Source organism: Neomonachus schauinslandi, chromosome 4 (assembly GCF_002201575.2).
Source record: "Neomonachus schauinslandi chromosome 4, ASM220157v2, whole genome shotgun sequence".
NCBI classification, from domain to species: domain Eukaryota; kingdom Metazoa; phylum Chordata; class Mammalia; order Carnivora; family Phocidae; genus Neomonachus; species Neomonachus schauinslandi.
Genome location: NC_058406.1, coordinates 1,325,967 through 1,341,150, shown reverse-complemented (window position 1 = coordinate 1,341,150; position 15,184 = coordinate 1,325,967). Strand labels below are relative to the sequence as shown.

Genomic DNA, 15,184 nt, shown 5'->3' with positions numbered 1-15,184 from the left:
GAGCGGCGCCGCCTGGTGCCCTCCGCGCTTGCGGCCGGGAGCGCTGCGCCCCAGCCCCGGAGACCTGTTTAACTGTCTGCACCCACTCTCCAAAGCGTCCTTGTCAGCTGTCCGAGCTTCAGACTTGAGCTAAGTAAACGCTTCCAAGAAGTCAGCGGCCTTGTCTGTTTAGGAGGGCCCCGGGGGGCAGGCGGGGTGGCAGTGCCCGAGGCCCTAAGCGCTGGCTCTGCGCTGGCTGCTGGTGGCGTGGGGCGAAACATCAGGACACCATGCGGACGGAGGACCACTCCTGATGACTGTCTCCAGGGTCTCTGTGCTGCGGGCACGGCAGTGACCAGGATGCCCCCAAATCCTGGCCCTGTGCCACCACCCGTTCAGACAGGAGGAAGGGCTGCTGAGGTCGGGAGGTGGGCGGAGGGGACTAGGGAGCCATAGCTCAGAATGTAGACTTGGGTTTATGTGACTAGAGGCCAGTGGAGGAGTTAAATCACAAAGGGACACTGTCACCTGCCCTGAGTTTTTAAATGACCCCTGAGAGGACTGAATGGGGCAGGGGCGGTGGGGGGGGGGGGGGGGGGGGGGGGGGGGGGAGGGGGCGGGCGGGGGAGGCGGTGGTCATCCAGGCCAGGCCAGGGGAGTGCTGAGACAGTCATCTGGATCCACCCAGACCAGAGAGCCTCTGACAGGGGGGCGGGGGCAGGTTTCCACGCTGGACATGGTAGGTTCCAGTGCCTGCTTTGCCTGCCAAGGAATGGCACTGGGGGGTGCTGGATGAACCAGCTGGGCCGAGACTCCCCCTGGCCAGCCACCCCCAGCAGGGTGCACATGACAAATCTCATCAGTAAAGGTCCTTTGTCTCCCTAAGTCCCACTGTTCACCATGCTCCAGCGGCTGGATGGAGACCATCTCCTCCCTGGAAACCCAGCAGACATGAGCACTGAGCCCGACCCCTCCAGGCCGGGCTCTCTCCTGGGGAGTTCCCAATCCCACCCTCAGCTCCCGCACCCCGGGCCCGTCCTCAGAGCCCTGACCGTCCTGTGCCACAGGCCTGAGGTCACCAGGGAGGCTGCCGGAGCATTTCCAGCACTCCCCACCCCCTCCCAGGGAAGCCTGCAGGCCCCTGACCGCCCTGCTGGCCGGGGAAACCGACAGCAACACAGACAGAGCTGCCGAGGACACAGGGCTCAGAGCCAACGAAGAAACCTAGTTTAATGCTCACTGCCACTCTGGGACGTGGCAGAGCTTGGTCCAGAAGTTCTGGAGAGATTCTTCACACTCAACTCCCAGCATGCCCGAGGCAGCAGATGCCTCCAGGATCCGCAGAGGCCCCGGGGGCTCACCCTGTGCACGCCTCCTCATCACACTGTGGAGCAGCAAAAGCCCAGTCAGGCTGGCCACCCTTCCCGGAGTCAAGGGCAGCTGGTCCCACCCACCAGCGGTCTGCGGCCCAAGTGCTGGACACTCCCCTCCATTTGGGCACGGGCCAGCCACCAGGACCTCACTGATGGTGGCTATGGTCACCTCAGACGAGCCTTGGCCCCCCTGAGGCTAAGAGGACAGGCGGCTCGTCTGCCCTGCAGCCCTGGGTAGCCCACTGCTGTCTGGGGAGGGCCCTGCTGTGCCCACCCATCTAGCCAGCCTGTCCCCGGTTCCCCACTGCTCTCAGCCTGTTACCCCTCTGCGGACTGGGGTGACAGGGACATCCTGGGCTGCCATGAGTGCAAAATTACCTGAAGCCTGCAAGGTCCAACCTAACACCTGATCACACCCAGCACTCAACCCAGGGAAGTTGGGTGTGCAAAGGGGGCTGTTCTTAGCAGGCAGTGCCCTCCCAGGCCCAAGCTCACCTGGGGCGACTCACTGGCACAGCCCTCCGCAGAGATGCCCAGGGCCTGCAGGATGCTCTCCTGGGGAACATAGTCGCCTGGGGACTTCTGGACGAAGTGTAGCAACGCCCTGTCACCACCTACAGCAGTGGGGAGGCGGTCAGGGTACCCCTACAGGCTGGGAGGATGGAGGCAGCCCTGGTCGTCCACGACCCCACCTGGTTACCCTGACCAGTGGGCTGTTTTGGCCACACCCCACCCAGCTAAGCCAACACTCAAGAACTGGGCCACCCCATGGAGAAGACTTGACAAGACCAACAAACCAGAGGAAGGGAGGAAGAGAGGGTCAGGGCATGCGGCCAAGTTTAGCAAGACCTTCCCACCCCATGAGACCAGGCACTGACCTCTGATGCCCCTTTTCCAGCCCACCTTTGGTAACCACCAGCAGCCCTCCACTCTGCAGCAAGTCCCCAGACAGGTTCCCCTGGATGCCAACAGCTTTGGCCTGGAGGGAGGGAAGCAGGTCCAGGTCAGCCCTAGAGGGAAGCCCCACCTCCCCAAGTCCCACCCAGCCTTGGCCGTCACAAACCTTGAGGGCCACATCGCGCACAGGCTTCCCCAGGGCGGCGGGCACAATGCTCAAGCTGTTGTACCTGTGAAGACACAGCTGGCTTGTCCAGGCCCTGGCTCCTCTCTGAAGCCCTGGCCCCAGTGCCTGTCCCCAGACTCTACAAGATGCACAGACCAATTCACACAAGCAAGCTTCACATCTCACCAGGGACTCGGGGGCCATGGGGCAGCCAGCCAGCAGCCAGCCCAGCCAGAGCTGTGGGGCACCCTGGGGCCCCGCAGAAGACCTGGGGAGTGTGGACTGGCCCCCAGGCCGGGTGAGCAGGGGGTTCTGGCTCAGCGGGCACCACTGATCAGGCCCCACAGCAAGTATACGTATGACCCGGGCACTGGAGGGGCTGTGATGACCCCTAGGCACTAGGCTCCGGGCCCCCTCTGCAGGCTGCTGGGGGTCGATCTTGGGTGAGAAGCCCAACCTACAATTGTAATAGCCCCCAAGAGACAGCTCTGCAGAAGGACGGGCTGAGGAGCGGATGCCACCGAGGCAAGTGTCCAGGAAGAGGCCAGCAGGGAGAGGGGAGGAAGCGGTGCCCCCACACTCACCTTCTGAAGCCCAGCTCCCTGTAGAACTGCTTGCTTTCATCCAGGTAGAGCTCTGGAAAACAAAGGCCACAGGTGTGTACTCAGGCCCATCTACCTCCTGGCCCAGCTCCCTGCATCTAGCCCCCTGTCTACCCTTGCTTGCCCATGCAGGACAGGGAGGAGCAGAGCAGAGCTGAGTGTCCCCACTGTTAGAGGAGGGTGGAGGCCCAGAGGGGACAGGGACAGGGAGGAGCAGGACTCGCCTGGACTCTGCCACTCGGCCCAGGGCTCTGTGAGTGCCAGGGAGAGGAGTCTAGCAGGGTGGGAATGTGGGGGCAAGCCACAGCCTTGTCCTAACTACTCCTTCAGGCTCCTGGGAAGGTGGGGAGCTGGCAGCTACCCAGTAAAGACCATGGTGGTGATTGGAGACCAGCATCACCACTGGGCCCTGCCACTGTGCACAGTGGGAGGGACATCATGGCTGGGGATGCAGGTAAGGGCAACAGGTGGAGCACCCAGGAAAGATGACTGGAGATCCTGGAGCGAGAAGGGTCAGGGCTGGGCAAGGAGGGGATGACCAATACCCTGAGCTTGGGGGAGGATCTCAAGGTAGCTGGTGGGGCTACAAGTGGGAGGAGAGAAGGAGAGCACAGGCACCTCCTGCGAAGTAGCCCCCGTCCAGGAACTCCTGCAGGCCCAGGGCCTCGGGCCCCACGCCCACCAGGCGCACGCCATGCTGGTCCAGTAGCCCCCTGAGGCTGCTGAGGTCCCGGGCGATCCAGCGACACACCGAGCAGCCGAAGCGCCGCAGGCCGGCCACCACGCACGCCTGCTCCCGCCACAGACTCCGCAGCTCCACGGCCTGCGTGGGGTGGGCGAGGGTTGCCGCTGGACCACCGCCCACACACGTCCGCGCCCCCCAGCTCCACGACCCTGTCAGGACCCCCGAGGCCGGCCTGGGATGCCATTGCCAGGGCACACGGGCAGGTCCCAGGAGCCCACCCACCGTCCTGCGCTCGTCCGGCCTCACCTCCCCGGTCACCGCATGCTTCAGGACACACGCGCCCACGCGGGCAAGGTCGACCGTGCTCATGTCTTCCTGCAGTCCCGCTCCGGGCTGTTGGTCCTGCTCGGGGTTGCGGGCCTCACCTCTGCCCGGCTAGGCCACGCCCCCAGCCCGCGTCTCCTTCCCGGCCCCGTCCCCAGGTCCAGTCACCCCTGCCGGCCCCGCCCCGGATCGTGGCCCCGCCCCGGATGGTTCCCCCGCCGGCAACGCCCCTACCACAGCCCCAACAGCGCCCTGTCACTTGTTTTGCATATGCATAAGCCGGTCGGCCAATGGCGTCGCTGTCCGGGCTGCGGCAGAAGCCGAGCGGAGGGGCAGCAGGCACGTGGTGCGCCTGCGCACAGAGCCGGTTCGCCTGGGCGCGGGCTCTGAAGGGGTCGCAGGTGCAGAGCAGAAAAGCCCGCAGGGTCCTGGGTCCGGGGTTCACGGCCCAGCGGTTTGCCCGGCAGGGTTAAGGCGAGCGGGGTAAACGCCCATGTCGCGACTCTCCGGCCCCGGCGGCGGTCCTACAGGCATAGAAGCACCGGGCTTAGCCTTTACCCTTGCTTTTATTTCAGCTTTAAAATCCATGCGAATGCACCGTTTTCTCAATTACATGGGCGCTTTGGCTTTAATTATAAAATACTGGCAATTTCTTACGAGCGAAATAGCCTCTTTTAACCCCCAATCTTTGGGCAACATGGAGCCCAAAGAAATAACAGCAGTTTGCTACGGGCCTTGCGACGGACGTTGTCTTGTTTATTGCTGAGGACAGCCCTGTCACACTGTGATCATCCGGTTTTACCGATGAGGGATCGAGACACGGGGGCGAAAAATGAAGCCAAGACTTCACCCAGAAAACGGTCACCCACATGGACATCCGCCCCGATCTGTGGGCCCCTGCATTCAGCGAGCAGAGACCTCGAGGGCCTGGACCAGGCTGGAGATCCAAGGGGGCGGATGCGTGCCCGGGGATTGGGAGAGGGAGCCTCCTGCCTGACACTGCACAATATCCCCCGCCCCCCCCCCCCCCCGTACAGAAGAGAAGACAGGCCTAAGAAAGGTTCTGGGAGACTGAAGGAGCTGGGGTGGCCAGAGCGGCAGGCTCCGCACAGGGGTCAGACTGCACACATGTCCCGAGTATTGAAGGCAGGAAGAGCAGAAGGAGGAAGGAGGCCACACAGCCCACCAGGGAAGGAGGAATCCAGGACCACCCGCAGCTCCAGGACCCAGGAGTGCAGCCCCCAGAGGCCAGGGCTGGTTCTGTGAGGAGGGGGCTAGGCCCCCACGAGGGAGGCAGCCTATTTCCGGGACACCCCCAGAAGGAGGAGCACGAGGTCAAGGACTCCTCTCCTGCGTCCTTAGCATCTCCCTCCAGTGCTCCTGGCGCTGGAGCCTAAGGCAAGCTGCAGGCAAAGGAGGAAACCCATCGGCCACCCCAGGCCCAGCCCCGCCGAGCCGCGAGGTGGCTGGGCAGCTGGGGGACAATGACAAAGCAGCGGGCCCACTGGTGCCTTTGGTGACTTACTTTACAAAGGCAACTGAGGCCAGGGAGTGGGCCTGGGGCTTTGACTGGGTGATGAGAGGAGAGAGCAGCCCCCGCCCCTGGGGCTCCCCCGCACCCACCCCCCGGAGCCGTAGCCTCTCCGAGTGGGTGGGCATCAGCATGCCCATTGCAGAGGGGGGGTCTCACCCACAGGCCGAGTCCCAGGTCAGAGTCCCACAGGACCGCGTCCCCCTGCACGCCTTGCTCCGGGACGCTGCTCATTGTTCAGGAGAAGCGGAGGTGCTCAGGAGGCCTCTTCCCTCCCAGCGGGCATGGGGTCGGCCTCGGCTGGCTGGGCAAGAGCCGGCAGGCCCCAAGAGCATCAGGCACACCCCCTGGCCTCTTTGAGCAAGGAGGGGCGGGTCCAGACCATCTGCGAGGGTCGCCCTACTCAGCTAGTTCAACCCAGTGCCCCCAGGACGGGCGTCTTGACTATCCTGCAGACCCCCTGCGCCCCAGCCTCGCTGGGCCCGGACCATGCAGCAGAGGGAAGGTTCCCAGGAAGGGTCCCGGCAGGACCTGCAGGCGACATGAGCCAGCGGCCACGCACGGGACACGAAGCTGCCCCGTAAGTGCTGCTCGGATGGATGAGCGAGTGGGGAATCGGGCACATCTCCTCGGGCCGGGGCGCGTCCCTTACAGAGTCAGACTTGGTAACGGGGCCACTCACCCACGTTGGACTTCATCTGTTCAATGATTTGTCAAATGACATCCAGTGACCATGTGGAAATGAGAAAGGCAGAGGGCAGCCGTCCTCTTGTGTTCCTGGTGACAATGAGGGGAAACCATGGTGACCGTCCTGGGTGGGGGCTCCCTCTGACAGGCCCTCAGGTGTGGGGGCATGGCCCGTGCTCACGGGGGTCTCGTGGGGGCTCCCAAGCCCCTGGGTCCGGCCTGACCCCTCTCCTGCCTCAGAGGCTGGGCTGGTCATCCTGGGGACGGTGGTCAGAGCGCTTCTGAGCGCTGGGCAGCCCCCACTCCAGCCCCATGATTCACCCCTGCCTGCTTCCTTCCCTGGCACCCAGGCTGTCCTCCTCGGTGTCCCCCGGAAGTGGGATTAGGTAGTGACCCCAGGGCCAGTGGTGCCAAAGTCAGGACAAGGAAGGGGCTCGAGGTCAATCTGGGCTGGGTGACCAGAGATCAGCTCACTGAAGGGGGTGGTTCCTGGGTCTGGTGAGGGCTGGACCTCGGGGTCTGATGGGAACGTGCCCGGGGCCCTTGGAGCTGGACACGCACATCAGGGTCGGGATGGGTCTGCTGGGAGGGAAGTCAGAGGGTGCCATGCCCATCACATGAGCCCCGGGGCTGAAATGTGACGTGGGAGCCATGGGGCCCCGGGGGAGACTCCCCAGGACACTTCCCATTTGAGGTGCCAGCAGGGGTGTGCTGCCTCTCACCAGCCCCCAGCCTGCGTCAGGGCACCAGGCATGCAGGGGTGCCCCAGCCCTAAGCTGCCCACAGGGTCACCAGCTCTGCGGACAGCGGTGGTGTTGGGAAGCCCGGGTTGGGGGGAGCCCCTTCTGGATGGGGAGATTAGGGCTTGGGTCTGAGCACAGTTCGCACCCCGGAGACCCTGGGCCAGACCCTGCTGCTTTCTGAGCCCGTTGTCCCATCTGTGAAATGGGAGCGAGAATTAACCGGCCCAGCCCCCTCCCAGGGACAGGTGGGGTGTGAACCCAATGGGTGGGGCTCAGGGAAGGCAAAGTGTCACCCCCTCCCTCACTCCCACCATGGGTGGCGGGGGGGGGGACTGAGGGTGCTCCCCTCCCCAGCCTCCAGCGGTCTGGGGAGAGACCCCTCTGCAGAGCTGTGCTCAGGAATGTGTAGGTGGAAACCAGCCCTCCCCAGTCCCAGACAGAGGGCACTGTGTGGGGGACGGGGTTCCTTTGGGGGGACGGTCACCCTGCTTCAGCCGACGCTGTGACAGGGAGCAGGAAACCAGGAGGGCTCCTTGTGGCCTTGGTGCTGGAGGGAAGCCGCTGGGTGGCTCCCCGGGCGTCCGAGCGGCAGGGGAAATGCAGGTGCACGATTCTGGGGGGGCACCCGGCTCTAGAGGAAAGTCGGGGGGTGCTGCTGAGGGACAGGGGAGAGGCCAGGAGAGCTTGCTCAGCCAGAACTTAGCGGGGCAGGCTGACGGGGCCCAGGCTGTCTGTGTGGTCCCGCCTCCCGCCTTTGCATACCCCACCCCTCCCCTCCACGAGCACTTCTGCTTTGCTGGGCAGCTCCTGCCTCCTGCGCAGCTGGCCCCGCACCCCTCTCCCGCCCGTCACTGTGGGGTCCTGTGGGGTCCTGGCCCCTGGCAGCCTGGCTCCCACAACGGCAGATATTGGGAGAGGGAACCGAGGCCAAGTTCCGATCGGAATAGCCTCCCCCATTGGGCCACAGACAGTTTCTCTTTCCCTTTCCTTTTAGAGAAGGCAGGTTCCGGGTTGAGTGTGAGCTCGACCTGCTGGCGGGGGTCCTGGGACAGCGGCTGGGGAATGAGGGGTCCTGAAGAGGGACATGGAGCCTCTTCGAGGCTGGGAGCCGCCCCCCTGGAGCCTGACACCCAAGGCTGATGCCCTGAGCCAGGTGAGTCCCCCGAGCCTGTGTGTGTCTGCGTGTCTGTGTCCCAGGGCTCCCTGGTGTCCCCAGTCCTGGCCCCTGGGTGTGCTCCTGCCCTCTCTGCGGACCCTGCCCTGGGCCATATCCACTTCCTGTCTCACATGGGCTTTTGTCCCCCAGCACTGTCCCTCTGGGCTGACGCAGCCCCTGGCACCCAGTCCCCTGATCCCACAGTATGGGGGAGCAAATTGACAGGAGGTCATACCCACCAGCAGCTGAAGTGTTCCTCCAGGGGCCAGGAGCCACTTTTGACTCCAAGCCCCCCCCACCCCCAGCCCTCTGAGCCTCAGCTTCCTCACCTGTAGGACAGGCTTGTGGGTACCTACCATGGGCTGGGCAACACTGGACGGACCATGAATGAAGCATGATATGAATGACTGTCACATTTGGAAGTAATTTCTAAATTGGAGTTGTGTTTGCCCAACAAATTAAAATTTGCTTTTTAATTTGTCATCAAAAATTATACTTGAGGGGTGCCTGAGTCGTTAAGCATCTGCCTTCAGCTCAGGTCATGATCCCAGGGTCCTGGGATCGAGCCCCACATCGGGCTCCCTGTTCAGCAGGGAGTCTGCTTCTCCTTGTCCGCCCCTCCTCCCTGCTAATGGGCGCCCTCTCTCTCTCTCTCTCTCTTTCTCTCTCTCTCAACTAGAACCAAAAAAAAAAAAAAGTATACTTTGGCAGGATGATTTGAGAGTATGTAAATATCCTATTTCTCTTGAAACTTTCTGGGAAATGGGGAGAAGCGAGGATAGCATGTATGGATGAGCATGTTTGGAGGAGATGCTTTGAGGCTGTGTAAACATTCCATTCTTGATTATTCTTTACTGAACAGTGGCGTTCGAATGGAAGCAAGAGAATTCTCCTTGCATTCATTCATTCATGCATCCATCACGCATTGACATCATGCATTCATTCATTCATGCATCCATCATGAATTGAAATCATGCATTCATTCATGCGTCCATCGTGCACTGACATCATGGAGGGCTTTATGGTTCCAATTTTACCCACTTAGTTTTGTTTTGTTTTGTTTTGCTTTTTAAGATTTTATTTTATTTATTTGACAGAGAGAAAGACAGCAAGAGAGGGAACACAATCAGGGGGAGTGGGAGAGGGAGAAGCAGGCTTCCCGCGGAGCAGGGAGCCCGATGCAGGGCTCGATCCCAGGACCCTGGGATCATGACCTGAGCTGAAGGCAGACGCTTAACGACTGATCCACCCAGGCGCCCCTACCCACTTAGTTTTAATCTATTACTCTTATATATTCGGGTCTCCAAGTTGTCCAAAATTTTTCCAGCCAGGGACCCTTTATACTGGCTTATGGATTTTTTTGACATATTCCTACCAATCCATAAGCCTTCCCTTAATTTCTGGCCCAAAAGGATGTTCCAAGCTATCTGGTTCTTACCCAGCCCCAGCCCCAAGAAACCCAAATTATTTTTACAGAGAATGGATTTATTTATCTTTTATTTTTATTTTTTAATATGGATTATTTGTTTATTACCACATTTTGAGACTGCTTTATGTGTTCTGGATACAAATCTTTATTAGATACAGACTTCCAAATATTTTCTCCAAGTCTGTGGCTTATCTGTTTATTCTCTTAACATCTTTCAAAGAAGAGAAGTTTTTAACTTTAATGCAATAAAACTGGTCAGTTTTTTCTTGTATGGATTGTGCTTTTGATGCCTCATCTGAGAAATCTTTACCTGACTCAAGCTCACGAAGATTTTCTCCTATGTTTTCTTCATCTAGCTTTGTAGTTTTAGGTTTGTTTTTTGTTTGTTTGTTTTTAATTTTATTTTATTATGTTACGTTAATCACCATACATTACATCATTAGTTTTTGATGTAGTATTCCATGGTTCATTGTTTGTGTATTACACCCAGTGCTCCATTCAGTACGTGCCCTCTTTAATACCCATCACCAGGCTAACCCATCCCCCCACTGCCCCCCTAGAACCCTCAGTTTGTTTCTCAGAGTCTCATTGTTCGTCTCCCCCTCCGATTTCCCCCCTTCATTTTTCCCTTCCTACTATCTTCTTTTTTTTTTTAGAATGGATTTTTTAAAATTTATTTTATTTTATTTAAATTCAATTAATTAAAATATAGTGTATTATTAGTTTCAGAGGTAGAGGTCAGTGATTCATCAGTTGCACACAACACCCAGTGCTCATCACATCACATGCCCTTCTTAATGCCCATCACCCAGTTGCCCCATTCCCCCACCCATTCTCCCCTCCAGCAACCCTCAGTTTGTTTCCTAGAGTTCAGCATCTCTTACGGTTTGCCTCCCTCTCTATTTTCATCTTATTTTTCCTTCCCTTCTATGTTTATCTGTTTTGTTTCTTAAATTTCACATATGATTGAAATCATATGGTATTTGTCTTTTTCTGACCAACTAATTTTGCTTAGCATAATACCCTCTAGTTCTATGCATGTGGTTGCAAATGGCAAGATTTCATTTTTTGATGGCTGAGTATTCCATTGTATATATATATATATATATACAGCACATCTTCTTTATCCATTCATCTGTCGGTGGACATCTGGGCTCTTCCATAGTTTGGCTATTGTGGACATTGCTGCTATAAACATTGGGGTGCACGTACCCCTTCGGATCCCTACATTTGTATCTTTGGGGTAAATACCCAGTAGTGCAATTGCTGGGTCGTAAGGTAGCTCTATTTTCAACTTTTTGAGGAACCTCCATACTGTTTTCCAGAGTGGTTGCACCAGCTTGCATTCCCACCAACAGTGTAGGAAGGTTCCCCTTTCTCTGCATCCCTGCCAACATCTGTCATTTCCTGACTTGTTAATTTTAGCCATTCTGATTGGTGTGAGGTGGTATCTCATTGAGGTTTTGATTTGCATTTCCCTGATGCCGAGCAATGTTGTGCACTTTTTCATGTGTCTGTTGGCCATTTGGATGTCTTCTTTGGAAAAATGTCTGTTCATGTCTTCTGCCCATTTCTTGACTGGATTATTTGTTTTTTGGGTGTTGAGTTTGATAAGTTGTTTATAGATCTTGGATACTAGCCCCTTATCTGATAAGACATTTGCAAATATCTTCTCCCATTCTGTCAGTTGTCTTTTGGTTTTGTTGACTGTTTCTTTTGCTGTGCAAAAGCTTTTTATCTTGGTGAAGTCCCAATAGTTCATTTTTGCCCTTGCTTCCCTTGCCTTTGGCGCTGTTTCTAGCAAGAAGTTGCTGTGGCTGAGGTCGAAGAGGTTGCTGCCTGTGTTCTCCTCTAGGATTTTGATGGATTGCTGTCTCACATTTAGGTCTTCATCCATTTTGAGTTTATTCTTGTGTATGGTGTAATAAAGTGGTCTGGTTTCATTCTTCTGCACGTGGCTGTCCAGTTTTCCCAACACCATTTGTTGAAGAGACTGTCTTTTCTCCATTGGATATTCTTTCCAGCTTTGTCGAAGACTAGCTGACCATAGAGTTGAGGGTCCATTTCTGGGCTCTCTATTCTGTTCCATTGATCTATGTGTCTGTTTTTGTACCAGTATGGTACAAAATGAATGAATACAGCTTTGTAATATAGCTTGACGTCCAGAATTGTGATGCCACCAGCTTTGCTTTTCTTTTTCAACATTCCTTTGGCTATTCAGGGTCTTTTCTGGTTCCATAAAAATTTTAGGATTATTTGTTCCATTTCTGTGAAAAAAGTTGATGGTATTTTGATAGGGATTGCATTGAATGTGTAGATTGCTCTAGGTAGCATAGAAATTTTAGCAATGTTTGTTCTTTGTATCCATGAGCGTAGAATGTTTTTCCATTTCTTTGTGTCTTCCTCAATTTCTTTCATAAGTTTTCTGTAGTTTTTAGAGTATAGATCCTTTACCTCTTTGGTTAGATTTATTCCTAGGTATCGTATGGTTTTGGGTGCAATTGTAAATGGGATCAACTCCTTAATTTCTCTTTCTTCTGTCTCATTGTTAGTGTATAGAAATGCAACTGATTTCTGTGCATTGATTTTATATCCTGCCACTTTGCTGAATTCTGAATGAGTTCTAGTAATTTGGGGGTGGAATCTTTGGGTTTTCAACATAGAGTGTCTTGTCATCTGCGAAGAGTGAGAGTTTGACTTCTTCTTTGCCAATCTGGATGCCTTTTATTTATTTTTGTTGTCTGATTGCTGAGGCTAGGACTTCCAGTGCTATGTTGAACAACAGTGGTAAGAGTGGACATTCCTGCCATGTTCCTGACCTTAGGGGAAAAGTTCTCAGTTTTTCCACATTTAGGATGATATTCACTGTGGGCTTTTCATATATGGCTTTTATGATATTGAGGCATATTCCCTCTATCCCTACACTGTGGAGTTTTAATCAAGAAAGGATGTTGTATTTTGTCAAATGCTTTTTCTACATCCATTGAGAGGATCATATAGTTCTTGTCCTTTCTTTTATTAATGTGATGTATCACACTGATTGATTTAAGGATGTTGAACCACCCTTACAGCCCAGGAATAAATCCCACTTTGTCGTGGTGAATAATCCTTTTAATGTACTGTTGGATCCTATTGGCTAGTATCTTGGTGAGAATTTTTGCATCCATGTTCATCAGGGATATTGGTCTGTAATTCTCCTTTTTGATGGGGTCTTTGTCTGGTTTGGACATCAAGGTAATGCTGGCCTCATAGAATGAGTTTGGATGTTTTCCTTCCATTTCTATTTTTTGAAACAGCTTCAGAATAGGTATGAATTCTTCTTTAAATGTTTGGTAGAATTCCCCTGGGAAGCCCTCCAGCCCTGGACTCTTGTTTGTTGGGAGGTTTTTGATTACTTCTTCAATTTCCTTGCTGGTTATAGGTCTGTTCAAGTTTACTATTTCTTCTTATTTCAGTTTTGGTAATTTATGTTTCTATGAATGCATCCATTTCTTCCAGATTGCCTAATTTGTTGGCATATAGTTGCTCATAATATATTCTTATAACTGTGTGTATTTCTTCAGTATTAGTTGTGATCTCTCCTCTTTCATTCATGATTTCATTTGGGTCCTTTCTCTTTTCTTTTTGATAAGTCTGGCTAGAGGTTTATCAGTCTTATTAATTCTTTCAAAGAACCACCTCCTCATTTCGTTGATCTGTTCTGTTCTTTTGTTTCTATTTCTTTGATTTCTTCTCTAATCTTTATTAATTCCCTTCTCCTGCTGGATTTAAGCTTTATCTGCTGTTCCTTCTCCAGCTCCTTTAGGTGTAGGGTTAGGCTGTGTATTTGAGACTTTTTTTGTTTCTTGAGAAAGGCTTGTATTGCTATATACTTTGCTCTTGGGACCGCCTTTGCTGCATCCCAAAGGTTTTGAAAAGCTGTGTTTTCATTTTCATTTATTTCCATAAAATTTTTTAATTCTTCTTTAATTTCCTGGTTGACCCATTCATTCTTTAGTAGGATGCTCTTTAGCCTCCATGTATTTGAGTTCTTTCCAAATTTCCTCTTGTGATTGAGTTCCAGTTTCAAAGCACTGTGGTCCAAAAATATGCAGGGAATGATCCTAATCTTTTGGTACCAGTAGAGATCTGATTTGTGACCCAGTATGTGATCTGTTCTAGAGAATGTTCCAATTGCACTCAAGAAGAAAGTGTAGTCTGTTGCTTTAGGATGAAATGTCTGAATATATCTGTGAAGTCCATCTGGGCCAGTGTGTTATTCAAAGCCCTTGTTTCCTTGTTGATCTTCTGCTTAGATGATCTGTCTGTTGCTGTGAGTGGGGTGTTAAAGTCCCCTACTATTATTGTATTATTATCAATGTGTTTATTTAATTTTGTTATTAATTGGCTTATATAATTGGCTGCTCACATGTTAGGGGCATAGATATTTACAATTGTTAGATCTTCTTGTTGGATAGACCCTTTAAGTATGATATAATGTCCTTCCTCATCTCTTATTATATTCTTTATTTTAAAATCTAACTTGTCTGATATAAGGATTGCCACCCCAGCTTTCTTTTGATGTCCATTAGCATGATAAATGTTTCTGTCCCCCCTCACTTTCAGTCTGGAGGTGTCTTTGGGTCTAAAATGAGTGTCTTGTAGACAGCATATCGATGGGTCTTGCTTTTTTTTAATCCAATTTGATAGCCTGTGTCTTTTGATTGGAGCATTTAGCCCATTTACATTCAGAGTAACTATTGAACGAGATGAATTTATTCATCTCGTGCCATCGTATTACCTGTAAAGTCACTATTTCTGTATATTGTCTCTGTTCCTTTCTGGTCTACATTACTTTGGAGCTCTCTCTTCACTTACAGGATCCCCTTTTATATTTCTTGCAGGGCTGGTTTAGTGACCACAAATTCTTTTAGTTTCTCTTTGTCCTGGAAGCTCTTTATCTCTCCTTCTATTCTGAAAGACAGCCTTTCTGGATAAAGTATTTTTGGCTGCGTATTTTTCTAGTTTAGTGCCTTGAATATATCATGCCCGTCTTTTCTGGCCTGCCAGGTCTCTGTGGATAGGTCTGCTGCTAACCTTATGTTTCTAGCCATGTAGGTTAAGGACCTCTTGTCCAGAGCTGCTTTCAGGATTTTCTCTTTATCTCTGAAATTTGCAAGCTTCACTATTATATGTCGAGGTGTTGACCTATTTTTATTGATTTTCAGGGGGATTTTCTGTGCCTACTGGACTTGAATGCCTGTTTCCTTCCCCAGATTAGGGAAGTTCTCAGCTATAATTTGCTCCAATATACCTTCTGCCCACTCCCTTTCCTCTTCCTCTGGGACCCCAATGATTCTAATATTGTTCCACTTTATGGTATCACTGATCTCTCAAATCCTCCCCTCGTGATCCAGTACTTGTTTATCTCTCTTTTTCTCAGTTTCTTTATTCTCCAACATTTTATCTTCTGTATCACTGACTCTCTCTTCTGCCTCATTTATCTTAGCAGTTAGAGCCTCCATTTTTTATTGCATCTCAATAATAGCCCTTTTGATTTCAACTTGGTTAGATTTTAGTTCTTTTATTTCTCCAGTAAGGGATTCTCTGGTGTCTTCTATGCTTTTTTCAAG

General features: G+C 52.9%; 1 protein-coding gene across 1 annotated transcript; it reads right to left on the bottom strand.

The window, feature by feature from the left end:
* Positions 1 to 1,336: 1,336 nt before the first annotated feature.
* Positions 1,337 to 4,071, bottom strand: PRXL2B (peroxiredoxin like 2B). The gene is made up of 7 exons (XM_021689560.2): positions 4,009 to 4,071; positions 3,636 to 3,840; positions 3,000 to 3,051; positions 2,416 to 2,479; positions 2,256 to 2,331; positions 1,848 to 1,966; positions 1,337 to 1,363 (listed from the first exon to the last, which is right to left on the bottom strand). Exons 1-7 carry the CDS (start codon positions 4,069 to 4,071, stop codon positions 1,337 to 1,339), a joined length of 606 nt encoding a protein of 201 aa, XP_021545235.2.
* Positions 4,072 to 15,184: the final 11,113 nt, after the last annotated feature.